Source organism: Telopea speciosissima, chromosome 10, assembly GCF_018873765.1.
Source record: "Telopea speciosissima isolate NSW1024214 ecotype Mountain lineage chromosome 10, Tspe_v1, whole genome shotgun sequence".
NCBI classification, from domain to species: domain Eukaryota; kingdom Viridiplantae; phylum Streptophyta; class Magnoliopsida; order Proteales; family Proteaceae; genus Telopea; species Telopea speciosissima.
Window position 1 is genome coordinate 61,511,097 of NC_057925.1, and position 19,756 is coordinate 61,530,852.

A 19,756-nucleotide genomic window follows, 5' to 3' on the forward strand; every position below is an offset into this window, starting at 1 on the left:
TTAGGATCTTCTAGTAGTTACCTTTGGAACCCCATTTGTTTTCTTCATAATTTAAGATCCTGGTTCTGGTTTAGGCGTTTATATCAACAGGGTGGTTGGTTCTCTAATATAATTGCTGTCTAGTACATGGAAGACATGTTTTTTATAATTTTGCAACCTTCCTTGTAGGTTGGACAGTTGGGGGAAGTTTCAAATAAAGTGCATAATGCAGAACTTAAATTATTCTTGGATGTGGAGCTTAGATCGGTAACTGTTCGTATTTTTTAATTTAATTTAATACATTGTCAAGCTTGCTTGATTCGTGTATTTTTGCACTCTCAATGCTTTTCTTTAATGTCATACAGGTTTTGCACCCTATTCCTCCACCGGACAGTACAAAAGACGATATTCTGCTTTTCTTCAAGCTATATGACCCAGAGAAAGAAGAGCTCCGGTGCTTAGTTTTTCTTGCCCTCCTACTTTGAAGACTTTTTTTTTTGGGTAAATCAAATACCGTGATTGATTTTAATTTTTTATTTAATTTTGTAAGGTATATTGGAAGCCTTTTTGTTAAGGGTAATGGTAAGCCTGTGGATATCCTAACAAAACTAAATGAAATGGCCAGCTTTGCCCCTAATGAAAAAATAGAAGTTTATAAGGTTCATCTCTGATCCTTTATTTCAATTTTCTTACTAGGAAGGACAATAAGTACGTCTGATGTCTGTTGTAGATTTGTGGACGTTTTTTTTTTTTTGGGTTAAGTTTTTTGTGCAGTCTACTATGGTTATACCATACATCGAGAAAGTGTTATTTATTCAGAACCATGCTTTTGTGCTGATCAGGTAATTAAGCTTGAACCTGGTGTCAAGTGTAAACACATTGACAAGAAACTCACTTTTCTAGCTAGCAAGGTATTTATTATGTAGGGGTGATTGTATTGTGTGTTTCTTGCTTGCATTTTCTGTGTTGATTGATATAATATGTTTGATTGATCAGAAAATTACGCTTGAACCTAGTGTCAAGTGTGAGCACATTGACAAGAAACTCACTTTTCGATCTAGCAAGGTATTTATTATGTAGGGGTGATTGTATTGTGTGTTTGTTGCTCGCATTTTCTGTGTTGATTGATATAATAGGTTTCCTTCGTTTACAGATTGAAGATGGGGACATTATTTGTTTTCAGAAGTCTCATAACTTTTTACCGTGCAAATATCCGGATCTTCAATCATTTTTTGGATATGTAAAGAATCGCCTGGTATGCTTTTTGCGACGAGTGTGAGTCTATATTGACTATTTACAACATTCACTTATCATATTTGTTAAAAACAACATTTTGTAGGAAATTATGTACTAATGGTAATATTAGTTGTGTTAATAGTAACATTGGAAGTTATTACTTTGAATATAATATTATTTCATAAATGGCATTCTACAATAAGGGTTAGGTTGAACAGTAATAGCTAATTCAGTGTTATACTATCATAAACCAACATTCTACAGTTCATGAGGTTAAACAGTAACAGGTTATTTAGTGTTATCCGCAAGCAGGTTTTTATGTTTGTATTGTTGATTTGCAATGCTTATGTCTTCCTGTACTATACCCTGCAGTTGCCAATTTGAACTACTCACCGTAATGTAGATAAGATAACATCATTGTGTTGAGAAATACCTAGTGGAATATGAGTATCTGAAATGTCTGCTGCAGCTATTATGTTTTTGTATCATGTCTCTGAGTACGGGATCTACTGGAGAATATACAGTATGGTGGTATTCGTTGTGGTAAAATGTGGGATTTTGGCTATTGGCTTCCTCTGGGATGAGAGGAAATCTGCTTTGGACCTTTGTCTTAGGAAGGAACGGAAGGATGTTTAGCGGATGGAACAGATCTTGTTGGGTTGAAACTTATTGGCATGAGAACAGCCAGATTTTGTCTCCTGGAGGACTTTGATGGGGTTTCCATCAATTACTTATTATGCTAATAAGTATCTGTTGCAACCTCTATGAGTGCTCTTGCTCTGATTCAGTTGTTGGATTCCAAGGCTTTCAAACTAAACTTTGATGGTGGGTCTATGGTAAAACTAGGCGGTAGAATCCAACAACTGAATCAACATTTTGCCAAGATGCTTTTCCAGATGGAGGCGGAGAAATGGCAAGCAAAAAAGAGATGATCAACATCTTCCACAGCATTCCAACAAAGACCACACAAGGGGGAGACAGCGATCTGGCGATGACGAAGAAAAGACTGCATTGGAAGGCAGTTAGAGAGAGCTTTCCAGGCAGTGAAGCAGTGCCTAGGGATGTGATGCTTGAACTAAAGAAGGTTCCTCCAAGGAGCCAAGGGGCCTCTAGAACGGATAAATTCCCAAGCATCTTTGGAGGTAAAGGAGCCAGAGGAGCTTGTCAACCAGATAACAGAATCTCTCCTAGAGGGTCTTCTAGCGGTAGAAGGCAAGACACTCCAAATATTAGTAAGCACAGGGTTGAGAGAGATCGGGTGTAAAATATCAGCCACCGTAGCAAGCCTTGGAGACCAGAACTATAAATAGTTCTAGAGTTGACAAGATGAGCAAGGATTCCCATAGGGTGCCAGTTATCCAGCCACAGAAGAGTAGAGAACCCATCACCAATACGAGAATAAATAGCTCTAAGAACTGTAGGGCGAGTAGCAAGGATTTTGCGCCAAACCCAAGAGGCATCAGATGGGATAGAGACTGTCCAAATAGAATCCGAGCAGAGCAACCCCGAGTAAATCCAATCAACCCAGATACTTCTCTTTTTGGAGGCAATTATCCAGATCAGCTTAATAATTCCAGCCAAGTTGACCTCTTTGATTGGTCTTTAGGAACCAAGATAGGAATATTTTACTATCACTGCAGAGCTGAAGGTGGCAATGATGGTTCAGAGACTTCTGTTTGGATGCTATTCTTGACGCTTGATGGTGGTATGCCCTACTCGTAAATGGCTGAACTGTATCTGAGGTGGTCCTTGTAGATTAATGCATCTCATTTGAAGGTCTCACTAATATGGGTTGGAGTGTGTTATGTCTCTTGACGGATGAGTAATCCAACCCAGGAAACTGTATGGTACTTCGGAGAGTTCCTTACTGTCATCTGTTGTTGAGAAAGTGTGGCCGTTGTCTTTTTCCTTCTTGTTGTACTTTGTGCTTGTGCAGCTTTCCTTTCAGTTGTGTAAAATCTGTTATTCATTGAAAGAATCAAAGTGGCCTGAAAGTATGCTGGTCTTTAGAGAATATCAAGATATTTTTACCTTATATTGGAGGTCAAAGGTCTTTGAAATCCCCAGGAATATTATAGGTGGTAAACCTGGCCTACTTCAAATTGTTTTATCAGTTCTGCTTGGTACTTTATTCTGGTATGGGCTTACTTTTTAGTTTGTTGTCAGGAACAATTTATGGCACTGGTGTGATGAATCTTGTTGCTTACAAGTGTTAGAATAGTCAAAAAGTCATGCTTTAACGACTTTGTTTTTTTTTTTTTTTTCCCTATCTAATTATGTATTACTTTCTTATCTTTTATTACTTCATTCTGCTGAAGTCTTGACTTTACATAATTTGATGATTAAAAGGCTGTTTGTTTCCGAACTCTCAAGAAACCAATTGAGAATGAATTTTGTCTGCCACTGTAGGTATCAGTTAATATTCTTTTGCTTTTAATGGTAATTTTAACTGTTGGAGAACTTGTTTCAGTATAAAATCCTCTCATTCATTCCTTTTCTCCTTTTGAATTCTTTAGGTCAGTGCTTGACACGTATGAGGGTATTGCTGAAATAGTTTGTAACAAACTTGGTTTGGATGATCCATCCAAAGTTAAGCTCTCATCCTATGATTGTTTCCATGGAATGCTATATTTGCGACAAATTATGTATGGGGCGATGAAATTATCAGAGATGCTGGTCCATGACAATCAGGTAGGTCATCAACCTGGAACCAGATTTTTTAGGGTTTTCATGTCCTTCCATTTTTGGTAACCTTTGAATGGCTCATTCAATCAAAATTATTTTCGACAGATTTCAAATATCTTGTATTATGAAGTATTGGATAACCCTCTTCCAGAATTGGACAGTTCAAGAACTCTGAAGTTTGCTTTTCATTCAGCTGTGACGGATGAGGTGAGTGTACAGATCTGAGTGGTCTCTGCATGGTAATTTTAAGATTTTGGGCTTACATTGCATTTCTTTCCTTTTGTTTTCAGGTGGCTGATTTTTGTGAAACGCTTCCAAAATACACTAAAGTAGGAGAATTATTAGCTAAACTTAAAGCTAAGGTGAGTGTTTGTTTTGTTTCTGAGATTTTAGTTGTTTCCTTTTTATCTTTAGAAGGGTAAACCTACTAAAGTAAATCTACATTTGGACTCATTGTGGAGCAGGTTAAGCTGTCTCATCCCAATGCAAGACGCCGGTTACTTTATGTTCCCAATCACCAGATCTCTGTGGTATGTATTTCACTATTCAACTTCTAATTGCTTTTAGTGGTTTAACAATGATCCATTTGGCCCGACATACTACTACCAAAAATTAACATTTGTTTAGCTGGGAGTGTTGAACCAAGATTCTCAAGTTAAGAACCCGATGCAGATTAATCACAGAAGTGGTCTTATTTTAGTGAAAATAAGCTTTGGGTTGGGTTCTATATGTGTTTGGTGGGCCTTTGATCCAAGGGGTTTTAATTGTATTTGACCATTCTTATTGGCCTATAATATGAGCTGTGAGGTAGAAATACAGGATTAGTTGGGGTCTTGGTAGTTGTTTTCTATTTCACTTCTTATTTATTATTTTATCTTATTATTTAACTAGAATAGGCCTGATGTTAGGAATCCAGCTATTTGGATTTTTCTTCTTAGAGGTTTTGTCTTCATTAGTAGTTGAGATCACTAAACCCTGTTATGTGTTAAGTACGTGAATGTGATGTCCCTGATCAACAGTCATAAATTTGGTAAAATATGGAAGAAAGGAATTGCTGCAGATCTGTTTCATTCAGCTGCCAGCATCTATAAAATTCGTAGAGAACTTTTGAGAGCAGATCATAATTTGTCTATTAAGGTTCATTCTTGTCTGGTGAATAATTCTTGCATAACATCCTTGCAGGTCTTTCGTCAAAAAGATACGATAGACTACGTAAGTTGTTATAAGGGGCCGTTGCGAGTCGAGGAGGTAGTTATATTCTTCTCTGTTGTACTTCTGCATGCTTGTGGTAGGTGCATGACAATGCCTGTTTATTTGTATTTATATGTTTCAAATCGAGTTAAAAGATGCTGAGTTTCCAGTCTTGTGAGGTCTGGACTTGATAGTTTTTTGAATGTTCCATGCTGGACTAGAACCCTTTATTTCACAAGACTTTTTACAAGAACCTTCTGAAACTTATATGTTTTTTGGATAATATAACCACACGTAGTCCCAACTCCCATGGGTACAGGAAACGTCTAAAATCTAGTTTTTTATCCTGCTGGATTTGAGTAGAAAAACATTGCCTGGAAATGTTTCAAGAATTAAAGGGAAGAATTTTTTTTCTTAAAGTAATGAATTCTGAAACTTTGGTTTGTTGATTTTCTTTTTGTGGGGAGAGAATCATTGGGAAAGGATAAACGAGTGAGTGGTGAAGTCTGGCTTTGGAAACTTCTGAGGTGGAAAAGTTTAGTTTTACTCTAGGAATTTTCTAATTTATTTATTTAAATTCCCTGCCCCAGAATCCCACACACCCCAAGCCCGCTCCCTCCCTCCCCACCCCCCAAAAAAAAGAAGAAAAAATGTCGAGTTTCTCTACTTCCATTTGAAATTTTCAACCAGATTTGCTTACATGCTTTGAAACAAGTTGAAGCATGGGCTTTAAAACATTGAATTAATGTTCGTGCAAATTGAAGGTACTGTTGAAAGGTATTAAGTATTGATTGTTACAGCAGATTCCTGAAGAAGAAGAAAACTCTGGTTCTTGTGATTGCTTGATTCGTGTTTGCCACTTCGATAAACATAGCCTGAAGGTAAACAATATTAGATTGTATCTACTCTTATTCGAAGTGTAGAAAGTCTTTGCAGAGTGATGAAACTCATTTATGGATAAAAACAATTGTCATAATGTTCTTATATTTAAACCTTTTGGTTTCAACATCTCTTACAGTGCTTTGAAAATCCTTTTCTCTTTATCATTCACAAAGGCGAGACTTTAGCGGAAATTAAAGTACGTCTACAAAAGAAATTGAATGTTGCAAACAAAGAGTTTGTTAAGGTATCTTTTTCTTCTTTATTTTTTTACTTGCTTTTTAATTGTGGGAGTATGTCTAGTGGATCCCAATCCAGATTTTTTTGCTGTAAAGGCTTAGCGCTATCTATCCACGTTAAGTACCCCATTAGTGGTGGGTCTAAAATATTTATTAACAAAATTAACTAAAGGCTTTAGGGGAAGTGGTTCGACTGATGGTTTGCAGGATCCGGGTAATAGACAAAACTTTACGAGTGGATGTTAAGGGGGGGGGGGGGGGAATATATGTTTATCCCTTTTGATATCTTCCTCGCACCTCTGTTGACACGTACAAGAAATGAAGTATCACAAACCATCATAAACAACTTCTTGTGGGGGTCTTGCCATGTAGAGCAATCTTATCTTCCCCTACCCCCCACCCCACCCCAATTTGATAGGTAAGGGGATTGAAAGCATAGTTCAGAATAAATGGTTGCACATTAACTCCTAAGATGTATTCCATAATATGAGAAAAATGATTTTCTTCTAAGTACATCTAACAAATTTTTTTTTTTCCGTTTGGTTCAGTGGACTTCTGCATTTTTTCAGTTTGATATTCCCGAGTATCTTATAGATTCTGACATTGTAGCCAGTTATTTTAAGGTAGGGTCGTTTGAAGCTATTATTTTCAACATACTTTGTTTTCGTCCTCCATTATATTCCTGGTTAATTGATATATTTTTTTTATTCCATCTTCAGAAAAGCGATAGATTTGCAGCTTCGTCGGAATATCTTGGATTGGTGCACTCTCACAGAACTCATAATAGGGTACATGAGGCCAATCAGGTAAAAGTGCAAGATCCCGGAGGGATCACGAATTTTGATGATTAGTGATGACTTGGGCAGATGGCATTGAATATTTTTTGTTTCCTTCTATAGTGTGTGATTTCTAAAAGAGTGCAAAAGTTAGCAGATACTCACGCTATTCCATCACCACACTTGTGACCATGTCTCCAAATCTTGCAGAACTCTCATACATCTGAGAAGCGGGTAAAGTGGACGGACCCCTGCCAAAGCCTGGGCTGAATCCTATAGCCTCCAATACATGTGGCTGGATGGGCTACTCCTGTTACGTATTATTTAGTTACTTTTTATTTGGAAGGGAAGGGCAAGGTAAGGGGTAAAAATGTCAAACATGTACGCAAAGAGAGAGAGATACACTGTAGTGGGTAGTTTTGTAAACCAAAAAAATCAATGTTGTCTAATTTTGTTGAGTGAAACAAACACTGGATAGTTTTGTACAGAACTCAAAAGTGACTAATCCTGTAATATTCCCTATTTTAAAAGCCTCCAATGGCCACACAACATATCCAGTTTGGAATCAACGAAAACTTCTTCTCGGAACAATTCCATGCCTCTATTGATTGGAATCCCAACTTCCTACATTCAATTGCCATACAACACCCTGGCTTCTGTCTAGACCTCGTCAACTGCCATACGCTCATAATACACCCAAATTTTTCAAAGATGAACTGGTTTTGAAATAGAAGTTGGGTTGTTACGTGCAAAGTAGTCTGAAAATTAAATTTAAAAAAAAAAAAGAGAGAGAAATGCGGGGAAGGTTAAGGCTGATTTTTGGGTAAAATTTGGGATTTTAAAATTTACTATCCGATTTCAATATGATAGATGTCGACATTCTGAGGAGAAACTTGAGATGAACCGGGAGATGGGGATATTGAGAGGATAAAATTCCCGGAAACCCCCCAATTTCATGGAAATTATCTCCTCCAGTTTCCCTCCTGGCCTAGTTCCCCATTCTCTTTAATAAGGGGGGGGAGTTTGGACTCCACCCGGGCAGGGGTAGGGTGGTCATTGCCCCCTTCTTATGCGGACTACGGAACTGGGCCAGGATAAAGATTTCCAATTTCACGCCGTCAATGATTATTATAATTTTACCCAAAATAAAAAGAGACTCAATGATCCGCCTCATTAGATTTATACAAAACACCCTCCGTAGTCTCATCATTTATGTATAACCTACTGTTGGCTCACGGTGTTAGTGAGCTATTAGTTTTGAAAGTAAAAAACTTACCTTTTTACTTTAATAACTTATTTTAAGTACTATTTGACCTTTATATACGTTCTTCTCCTACAAACGTGAAATCCCTAAATCGATTTAGGGTTTTGAGCAACACCATTTTCGGCGAAAGTGCAGAAGACCAAAATTTCTCCGGCGGAGTTCCCTGGCCCAGCCACCCTCCGGGTGAAGGTCAGTTTAACGCGTTATTTGCATTTTTTGTTCATGCTTTCATCAATCCTTCTCTCTCTCTCTCTCTTCCTATTGTTGATTCAAGTTCACTGATGGAACCAGATCTGGATTGAACTCATTTTTTTGCTTTTTATGTACATCGTTTAACTGTGTGTAGAAGACTGTAGAATGTATCCATAAATTTGTCCATGAAACCAATTGGGGGATATATAGGATGCTGTATTCAACGAAATTTCTTAGTTTCTGTGATTCCTTTTTTATTTTTGGGGGATGATGCTTTTGATTAATTTGATGTGTTTTGGGTCCTCTGAATTGCAATGGATGTTGCGAGCCATGGGGTTAGCTTAGATACTGTCTCACATCCATATTGCTTGAAAAATGCAATTGGGAACTGCTTTCTGGTGATGATCAGAATGAGTGAGAGGAGATGGTGAGGTCCTGACTGAATTGGGGTTTTTTCTACCCAGATATTCTTGCAATGGTTGTAGGATTAGATGGGGATTATAGCCATGTTGTCTCCCAATAGAGGTGAGATGGAACCAGCTAGGGAATTGGGAAATCCCTTGAATAGCATGAATTTGGATGAACTGGTAAAACAGAATCAGGTTGTCCCTAATGCTTCTACAGAAAAACTGTTGTTGAAACAGATAACAGGCGAAGTAAAACAGAGATAAAGTGAAAAAGCTCACTGATTTTACTTCAATGAGAACAGATGCACCAGGACATAGAGTGGCCTCTGAACTTGCATGTATAACCTGTCTACAAAATGCATGAACTGATCATAATGGGTTTCATGCCTGTGTCTACCATTTAAAGATGATGCAAGTTCATGGGAAGCACTCTAGCTTACTTACTAGAGAAATGATTGAGATAACACTGCATGCATATGACAATAATAAAAGGAGCCAAAAAACTCAAAACTGAGAGATAAAAAGAGAAATTTTATACCTATAAAAATTGTGATCAGAATGGATTGGAATTCTGGTTGAAGTTCCCATTGGAACAGGCTACCAACTGTCAAAATATGAAAATCTTAGAGTAAATAGCAGGTGCAACAGTAAATTCCTAGTGTCAGTTGGACCTTTATCCAACAAACTAGAAATCAGAGATTCAAAACCAGAACTTGAAGGGTAATACAAAAATTTAGAGAATAGCCAGAATAGAGATCAGGTGTGTAATTTCAAGCTAAACAGAGTATGAGGTAGAGAGATGTGAGAGATTAAACTAGCAAAAATAACTAGAAAACATGGGACTAATTTGCTTTTAAATGTCATATTCCTTTTACACCCTAGTGAGGTATTCTGATCTCAAACTCACACAGCCCTGGAACCACTGCAATTGTATGGACTCACACACTCTTGGAACTCAACATTTTTATCTCTTTTGCATTGTTTACTAGTTCTACATATGATATTTTCCATGTTTGTTGTTGCAGAAAAAATTATATCAACATCGACTGTGAATGAGAGCAACCAAGGTTCATGTTTGTATTTGAACCTACAATATAGATATCATAGAAGGACATTAGTGAGAATATCAGAGTCTATACAAAACAAGAATAGGTGGTACTACTGTTGCCAAGATACACCTAACGGATGTGGATTCTTCAAATAGTGTGACTCAACAAATGCACCAACAGTATTGCCCACAACCAGAGACCATCCCCATGAGGTTGTAATTGAAAAAAATCGAGAAGATCAACAAAGTGGGGAAGAGATGCGTGGTTTGAAGGAAAGATTGAAGGATTTGGAGAACTCTTTTGGAATACTAAAGATTGCAATAACAGCTTTGGTTGGGTTGATCTTTGTATAGTTTGTGAATAAATGATGAAAGTAAGTTTGTGGTATCTTTGTAATGTTGTTTGTTTAAAATTGACAAAAGCAAGTAATAAGGTTTCTCTTTTGAATTTGAGTGGGACCAAACTCTAGTTCTTTTGAAATTATTTAAATTTCATTAGCTTTGCGTACATGAACCTTTGTTTTCAAACAAACAACATTTCAGCATAGAGATGACAATAGGACAAACCTGGATTAGAACCATGATCATACTAGGGATGAATGAAAATACAATGTTTTTGAGCCTGTGCAATAAAATATGGGTATTTATAATGACACAGGAGTCTAATCACAAAATAAAATCACTGAGGTTGAGGAAAACTGTTTTTTGTTTTTTGTCCGTAAAAAAACAATAAGCATGACAAGACAAGAAATAGGGATGGTTTCATGATTTTAAAGAAAAGGGTAATGGATTGGTTGTATCAGCCGATCTATATCGATGGAACTGATCTAATTAGGAGTAAATATGTCTACAAAGTTGATTTTCGATCGAAATTGAGGTAGAATCATCCAATTTGATCTGATATGACTGATTTGTATCAATATTGCTATCAATATTGGTATCGATATTGATCAAAACCGATTCAAATTTTGATACTACTTTTTAAAACCATGTATGGTTTGATAGGTATTTGAACTTCTGGTTCAATCCGACTAGAGCTACAAAAGTAAACCTTTTCATAAACCATAGAAGTAATAGAGTAGTTTGGGATTAGATTTTCCTTAACCCAAGGTGAATGTGTTGGTCAAACAACGGTCCAGGGATCAAACCATGGTTCCCTAGGAAAACCAATAAACAGAAAAATTAGGGTTTTGCAAACCCTGGGTTATCCCATGGTGTCACATGGGTGCCCCATTTAATTTTAGGGTTTTTCATGGTCGTCCATGGGAACCCTGGTGCATCCCTATTAGGGTTTTTCCTTTCCTATTGCGCAGCGAAAATTAATCGATTCGAGTTTCTCCCCCGGAGAAATTCATCTCTAGTCCATCACATGGCAAGAGGGATCCATCCCATACTCGAATGCGCAGTGAAAATTAATCGATTCGAGTTTCTTTCGCATCCCATAAATATTAATAATCAATTAACAGAAGGAATTAATAAAGAACTGCTAACCTGGTGAGCCTCAAGTGTTGCTCCTCCAATAGACAGTGGGTGAAGGCAAACAGATCTGAACCTCCAATGGTGCTACCAAGGTTCTACACGCCAATCCCAGATGCCCTCAAACTCCTCAGCACAGATCTAGGATTTCACAAACCCTAACTCTCAAACACAGGTGAGAGAAGCAAGAAGAAGAAGAGAGATCATAAGAGGGAGAGAGATAAATCAAAAACGTAGGAGAGAGAGTGTCTGCTCCAAAAACGTGGAGAGCTTCCTCTTCTGCGTTTTTTGGTCCCCTATTTATAATAATAGGGTTTAATTAAATCCTAGATAAATTTAATAGAGCCCTAGTGAGAGTCTGACTCTCTCTCTCTCAGTCTGATAGTTCTGTTTAAACTCAAAGTGTTACACAGGTGAAGAAGTAGAATATAATAGGGAAAGTATTAATTAGATTCTTTATTTAATTATTAATGGATAATTACAATTAACACCAAATCCATTAATTAAATAAAGAGCCAATTAAATTAGCAAATTCCAAATAACTCCCTATATGATAACAATTTATCATATACAACCCCCTCACTAATCAACACCATCATTATAGAATCTAGGGCATGTACTGCCAAACCCCAATCCATAGTACATGTCCATATAAGAGCGTTTGTGCATCCGATCGGGTCCCGCAAAACTCGATAAAACACTTTATTTGAAATAACTATAAATAATGTATCATTTTATGTAAAATAAATTTTGCAAAATCATTTCCAAAACGGTACTGGATCTAGATTCTGATCCGACCATGCACAGACAGTCTCTATTTTGGTGTTCCCCAATCGGGCAGTGGTGACCGTGTTGGAAAACTCCTTCACTCACAAAGTGTTCACGCATTCCTAGAACACCGGTTCTGACTCGTTTGAGTCTCAGTCATTGATGAACCAAAGAATGCGATCACACTTTGCAGTGACAGGGTTCCCTCAGGTATAGGGTGTCGATGACACATGTCTATCCCTTCCTACATCTGGCAGTAATACATGAGGGAATCGACAAAGTAGATTCTTCGCCAATGCACACATCAAACATGTGAGCACTTGCATTCGTACCCTGATATCACATGTCTAGGCATATCCAATGCGGCGACCATATGATAAGGGTGCCCAGCCCAAACCCTAGTCGTGACTACCATTTTAAGTATAACTTACGGACACATCATGATGAAAAAAGTTTATATCGCATGTGACAATATTAAACTAAAATGTATAACTGTTCAATACAAAGGTGAATCGGGTTTAACCGAACCAAACCGGATTTGATGGACACACACTTGTCCAACAGAATGAGAATCCACTAACCAAGGGAACATATTAAAATCCTATAAGTTGTTTGTGAACCCTAGGATGGTGTGGTTTTCCTTCAAGGTGTGGTGCATTGGTGAATGAAAACTTTCTCCATTATAGATTATAAGTATTGTCTGAGAATATATCTCGATGCAAATATCATTATATCAAAATGCTATAGTCTTGAGAATGGTTTGTAGTCTCGGATCGGATTGGCCGATTCGATCGGATCGAAATCAATCGAAGTCGATCTCGAATCTTGATCAATACAATATTGATCCAATGGTATGGCCAAAGGTTAGAATGTAAATGAAATTTGATTTCATTTAAATAGTAGGTGTAAATCTATCTGATACGAATGGATCGGTATCGACCTTGACTGATCCCAGGATTAAGAACCATGGTCCTGAATATATTCCAAATAGCGGCTTTCTTTAGGCTATGTTGGACGCTGAAAAAGAAAAGAAAAAAAATTTTAAAATTTTTTTAATTTGAGAAAAGAGGTTGGTAGGCACAAAAATGAATCATTGGGTCATCTTGATTTTTGTCCTAGTAATTTTTTTCTTCTCTTGGCATCCAAACATAGCCTTTGGGTTTTTGGCTTTATGGGCCGAAATCCAGTTGCAGACTAATCGGTCAATCTTAGAAGATAGAAGGATGATTTGGTAATTAGGTCTCCCCATGTTTCCCACACCTGACACCAGCGACGAAGGATTAGGGTTTCCAAATCGCCAATTGCGGACCATTCCACCATTATAAATTCCATCTAATAGCTCTCCTTTTTGTCGTTCCTACTCTTCTTCTCTAGCTTCTCTTTATCCATTCTAATTTGATTCGTCAGTTCGTTTCCTTACGATCTAAGAAGGTCAGTGTGTCTTCAGTTCAGAGGACTTCAAGTCTCGGCGAGATAAGTTAATGAATTTAGGGTTTACATAGCCTCGTTCTACAGACTTTATTTATTTTGTTGTAGTGGTTCAAGTTTTTCTGTTTGATATCAGTGATTTGTTGACCAAATCGTCTATGGTTGGATCTACAGAAACACTTTCTCTTCTACCTCTAGCTTCTGAGGTCACTTCTTAGTGTTACTTGCAGATCTCCCATTCTCATTCTTTTTTCTGGCGGTGATGATGATTATTATACCATCAAACTATGAAAGCTTTATAAGCTTGTTGATGTTACTGAAATCATTACTCTCTGAGCCTCTCTGTGTAAACCTGTAGTAATATTCTAAATTCATGTTTTTAGGACATTAGGTTTATTGTGTATTGGTATTAACTGTGTAGGTAATGGAGAAATAGATGTGAGATAGAGAGAAAGAGAGGGAAAGGCAACAAATTAGAGTCTCTGTTGCGCTCTTTGCTATAGCGTATTCAGCGCTGTACGTTGCCGATAGAGATCGAGTGGATATTCTGGCATTCGTCGCTTCATCATCGACGTATGCATTCAGATGCTCAAACATTCAATCCCTCAATTGATTTTCAAGTTTTTTTTTTTTTTTTTTTTCATTTAAACGATTCTACCTCTTCTCTGTTCTGTTTTTTCTAAACAGAGTAGGGTTTGGAAGAAATTTAGTAAGGCAAGTCAGCTTCTTGTCTGGATCTTTGTTTTATATGGTTCAGACAATTATATATTCGAAAACTTGCTATACTGAGTCTGCGGTTTCACTCGCCTGGAACTGAACTGCTGATTTTTCGGGCCCTTTCAACACCGTAACATATTTTCCCTTGAGAAGAAATCATAATCTCTTTTTTGTGGTATCTTTTTTCCCCCTCTTATCCTGGTTGGAATCTCTGAGATTTTCGATCTGGGTTTTGAAGGTTTTGATCTATATCTAATGTAGAGTTGTATATTTGATTTGAAAAAAGTAATTCTATTAGATAAGAATGAAGAGTTATAGGCAAACGCACTCTGTCCCTAAACTATATTCAGTGTTTTGAGGCAATTTCTTCGTTTGCCAGATTAATGTATTCTCTTTCCAATTCATTCACCCCATTAGTTTGAGAAGGAAAGGATTGTATTGATCCACCCCTTCTGATTATCTTATTGGGCACATGATTGAAATACATTCTCTTTCTCATATAGTTTTTTTGTGTTCTTATGAGGTTATTTAACATGTGAAACCCAATTGGATCGGTATTTTTGTCAAGGTATAGGGTTTTATTTTACACTGGTGAATGTGAGCCTGTGAGGTAATCTTGCTGGAACAAATAAAGAAACAACACTTTTGATGCAAGTGACTAAACTGTTTCACCCAGTCTCCCAGGATCTGATAATACATCAGCATAAAAGTTAATATTTGAGGCTTATGCTTTAAATATTGCTCATCGCATTGCTTGTGTGTATGATTGTGTGTATGATTGTTGGACAGCTGAACGTATATGGTTAATTGATTATAGTGCTTGAAATGGTCTTCAGTATTTTTTTTATTTTTTTATTTTTTTATTTTTTTTTTTTTTATTTTTTAAGTCAAAAGACATTTTGAGGTGGCGGAGAAGAGGATGTTGGATGTTGGATGTTGAAATGAAACTAACTCCAATACGATCATTTCAACATCCAATATCCTCTTCTCCAAAATGCCTTTTGACTTCAAAAATATATATACTGAAAGGTCATTTTCAAGCAGTAATCAATGGTGGCATGTCAATCGTTTGAGGTGGCAATCAAAGGTGCTCCATTATGGATGAATGTTTTGATTATGATTGATTAAAAAAATCAAGACAGACCTAAAATGACATTAGGAGAAGCTGTGAGGAAATACATGCACAGCTTGGGTTTGTTTCAGATATGATCTTGAATAGAGCTGACTGAATGGCAAAGATCCATGTAGATGTTGATTACATTTAGTTGGGATAAATCTTGGTTTTTTCCTGTTATCAATTTATCAGTTAGATGAAAGAGGTTGAGTTTAAATTAAAAGGCAACCTGCTTGTTAAGGTATAATTTGGCTTAACCTTGAAAGACTATCGTTGCATGATTTGAATATGACAAAAGGTTTCGTGCATGGCTGGTGCATTGTGCATGACAATGCCTACAATTGTTTGGTGGTGATGAGAAACCTTACTGCCCCATGAAATGGATGAAGGTATGATTGTGCACTTTACCCGTCAAATATTTTTTTTTTTTTTGGTTAATTGGGAGCTTTTACATATATAGCTAATAGAAGAGGGGGGGGAGATCGAACCGGGAAGGGGTAAGATATTAGCCAAGAGACTTGAATTTGAGACCTCTTGGTGAGCATGGGCATGAAACGCACCATGTCACCAACCGAGCTAAGCAGTTGTTGGTACCTTTCAAATTTTATGTAGGGTAAATTACAAATCACCCTTTAGTTTTCAATCGAAACTCAGATTATCCTTTGGTTTTTTTGAAAAAGACTCACATGCAAGTTAATATCAAGACGAATTTCATTGGAGAGAAGAAAGAAGAGGTGTATCTACCAACTCCAATCAGAGAAAACCAAGAAAAGCCAAAGCCTTGCAAAACGTACAACCCAAATTTTAGATGCCCTTAAAATAGTGAAGACAATCAAATGAGAAATCAGAAAACCCATAACCCTTACCAAAACTAATGGAACAAACTCCCAACCCAAGAATTGTAGAAATCGAAACCGGCAGAACCAAAACCCTAGAACCATCTCATTTTGGGTTTTCCATTTTAAATTTTATGAATTTATCTTTAAGTTACTATCTCTCATGGTAGTGCTTTCTTTTGATTTTCTTTAGTAAATCAAATCTTAGTTTTAATAACCATAGGGCCTTCTGTTATTAACTAAAGCAAGTTCCCTGGTTCTTCTGCTCTTCTCACGTAGAAGGCATAGAATGTTTTCTATGCACATAGGCGTAATTTTGAATTCAACACCAGAGTAGCCATCCTTGGCAAGCTCTCTAGTGAGAACCTCGTTGAGCTCCGTAAAGAAAACTCCATCGGCAACAAACGTATGTTTTTTGCTCATCTGAGTTGCCATTCTTTGAGGAATTATGTGATTTTCGTTCCCAAATGAAGCAACAAAAGGATGCAGGATTTCTTTTCAGTTTCTTTTCGTGGGGTTATTGAAACCCTAAGTAAAGAGAAGTAGAGGCGGTGGCGGTGCTGCTAGTGAAGTTGCAGGGAAGGAGGTGGGGGTACTGTAGGATTGACGTAATCAATATAGGTGAATCGGCTGTTAGCCTGCAACAATTAGATGATGCGTATAGAAATGTACCCATTTAGAGATAAATGTCGTTAGAGAAGAGTTCTGCAATTTTGAGATTTTTTGATTCGTAATCTCATGCTAGAGTAAGGGTGCAGCGTTTTATGTCATCTTGCAACTCTAGCTTTATATGTTGGGGGTTAATCCCAGAGGGTAAAGAAAGGTTCTTGAAGGTTTGCACGTGCATGCAAGAACATCCTGTTGTGAATTTCAAATTTTCATTTTTCCATCTTTAGTGATAAATTCTGAATTTTTGGGACTCAATTTCTGCAGGGACCCAGTACACTCAGCACTCTTACAAGGTCAGAAACTCTTTCCCATTCAAATGGATAAACAAGAAGTGGAGAGAAGGGTTCCATGTGACCTCAATGGCAATTGCTGGTAGTCACTCATTGGAAATTCTCTTCCTTAAAATAAGGGGGGGGGGGCAAAAGTGTCATTTCACATGGGGAGGAGAGAGATAGACAAATGGGAGTGCTGGTGTAGGCCACATTCCCATACAGAAAACTGCTTCGCTATATATATATACATTTACATTTTACATGTAATATTATTTTACTTTTTTAAAATTCTCTTCCCTGTATTTCAAGCATGTTGCAACCAAACAAAACCTTTAAGCCCAGTGATTCGGAGAATCAGTTAGATACTCAGATATGATGTCTAGAATCATGATTGTGCATGGTAGATTTTTTGTATATCACCAATCTCTTGTGGCTACTGATAGGTCAGGGCGGGTTGCAATTAAAATGTGAAAGAATATTTCCACTGTAACCCTAAGGGGCAATGCAATTGGCAAGGGACGAGGCCTAAGGAAGCTAAAGAAGCACGAGCCTTAGAGGATTTAGTAGTTTGGAAAATAAATTCTCTCCAGTGCATTCATCTGCCAGTTAGATGCAGTGAGGGCCTGGGAGCTCGACAAGTGGAATACGTGACATCAAACAGTGCCGAACTGGAGAGGAATAAAATCCAGTAGTTTGTATGAGAAGGGATTTCATCACTTATTCACAATTTCACTATTATTCAAAGATTTCCATTGTACATATCAATACCACTTCAGAACAATTTTCTCTTAGTTACTTTTAAATGAACTCTAATTTATTCATTCCTGATTTTATCTTTTCTAATTTTATCACTCACAACTCAGTCCCAGAAATTGCACCCAACACCCCTTGCGTGTAAAATATATATATATATATATATTTATTGTATTAATTATAAGATAGTATGAACATAGCATGTTTAACACGTTGACCAAATCATTGGTTTCCAGAAATGCTTAAAATACTTAGTAGATGAGCTAGACCAGAGACAGAAGCACAAAACTGCCAAATGGACCTAAAAGATGCCCCTCTAAAGATTCTGTTAGGTATTGCAGGATTCATGGAGAACATTGAAAGAGAAATGCTAAAATCCTACATGGATTTAGCATTAGGAGAGAGTTACATTTAACTGATTAATTGAAATCCATCCGGCCACTCTTACTCCACTATCACGGAGAAGTTCCCCTTGAATTAACGGGTTTTGTTCACATTTGTTCATTAAGATCCACCACATATTTTTTATTGTGAATGAAGATACCCCCATTTGATCCAAGTGGATTAAAACTAAATAAGACCCAAGCACCTAACTTTTAAAAGGACAAGCGCTTGAGTTGTTAAGAGGGTTCATAAGTTTTCTTAACGAAATCCCCTACATTTGCAGCTCATTATTACGGAGCATCACTAATAGTGTAGAAACACGCCAGAAGAGATGTTGATTACTTGGGTCATCCAATACCATTATTACCAAGCCTTAAGATACTGAATATTTAAGGATGGGCCGGTAAGTTCAATTTTAAATCAATTTTGAAACCTCGATTACAATTTACTCCGAAATAAAACTTGGTAAGGTGCGACTTGTGAGGAAGGGAAGATAGATGATAGCCTAGTTATGAAGTTCAAGGTGTCTCAAAACAAAATCTGAAGTATTAGCCTTGAGTTCAAGGGTTAAACAACTTTCAAAAGCCTCAACACATTCTTATGTGCTGGGGATCCAGTGATGGAAACAGGGTTTGAACTTCTTAGGTTATGAAGGAAGTTCCACATCTTTGCTTCCTCTAAGTGGATGCAATATGCCAGCTAATATTTTGGACACGAACACAGATAGTTGTTGAACTGAGTCCTATTTAGGGCTACTTTAAGGAGTAAAAGCATGTTTGTATAAAAAACCCAACAGCATCAAAGCGTGGCAAGAAGAACCGGAGGGATTATTTGGCCCTCAAAGCTTCAAAGCACAGAATATCTTGATCCTCCACACCTTCCATATCACAAGACACAAATCCCTCTGAGTAGCTCCCACGGCCATGTTAATCTGTCAATTGAGCCAATACTTATCAAACGAGGAAATCGGTCGATTATCTTCTCACGTTGCTATAATGCTGGCCTGTGGATTGATTAATAGTCCAGGAGATATCGAAGAAAAAATACACCAAAAACAAAGAAGGGGAAGAAAGGTGAAGCTCAGCCAAGTTATACCAAATCTGACAACTGATGTGTACGTCATCGCTACCAGGCCCAAAACAATAAACAAGAATGTAAGCTGTCATAAAATGGAATGGTCGAGATATGTAATATTAAAACCACAAGCAACACCAGTCCCCCCCCCCCCCATTACCAAGAATCTTAGCTGCCCGTTTCCCTGCTGGCACTCGAACAGGAATTACAGGATTTGTTAACAAATTCCTATCCCCTATTACATAGTTTAAATATTTGATGTCATATAAAAATTACACCATATAGAAGAGCACAATCGACTCACGAGCAACAGAAAAAGCTCGTGGAACCCCCAACTTCCATTAACTACTGTACATTTAACATTGGTAT

General features: G+C 37.3%; 1 protein-coding gene, 1 long non-coding RNA gene and 1 other non-coding gene across 3 annotated transcripts; all 3 read left to right on the forward strand.

The window, feature by feature from the left end:
* The first annotated feature begins 2,206 nt into the window (after window positions 1–2,206).
* LOC122643857 (ubiquitin C-terminal hydrolase 12-like) lies at window positions 2,207–7,212 on the forward strand. Its single transcript, XM_043837429.1, has 11 exons — window positions 2,207–2,427; window positions 3,732–3,906; window positions 4,006–4,107; window positions 4,191–4,262; window positions 4,365–4,430; window positions 5,083–5,148; window positions 5,895–5,972; window positions 6,110–6,217; window positions 6,758–6,832; window positions 6,929–7,015; window positions 7,126–7,212. The coding sequence occupies exons 1-11, from the start codon at window positions 2,207–2,209 to the stop codon at window positions 7,210–7,212; spliced, it is 1,137 nt and encodes a 378-aa protein (XP_043693364.1).
* A 6,609-nt stretch (window positions 7,213–13,821) lies between these two features.
* On the forward strand, window positions 13,822–14,133 carry LOC122641845. The gene is made up of 2 exons (XR_006329971.1): window positions 13,822–13,874; window positions 13,960–14,133. It is a non-coding gene; the product is annotated as an uncharacterized LOC122641845 (long non-coding RNA).
* LOC122644445 lies at window positions 13,823–13,908 on the forward strand. The gene has a single exon (XR_006330374.1). It is a non-coding gene; the product is annotated as a small nucleolar RNA snoR116 (small nucleolar RNA).
* Window positions 14,134–19,756: the final 5,623 nt, after the last annotated feature.

Excerpts from the sequence above, each read along its gene's own strand:
- LOC122643857 (XM_043837429.1), top strand. The coding sequence starts at position 2,207 with ATGACGAAGAAAAGACTGCATTGGAAGGCAGTTAGAGAGAGCTTTCCA. Across the intron at positions 3,907-4,005 it reads TGCTGGTCCATGACAATCAG|ATTTCAAATATCTTGTATTA; the intron begins GTAGGTCATCAA and ends TATTTTCGACAG. Across the intron at positions 5,973-6,109 it reads TCGATAAACATAGCCTGAAG|TGCTTTGAAAATCCTTTTCT; the intron begins GTAAACAATATT and ends CATCTCTTACAG.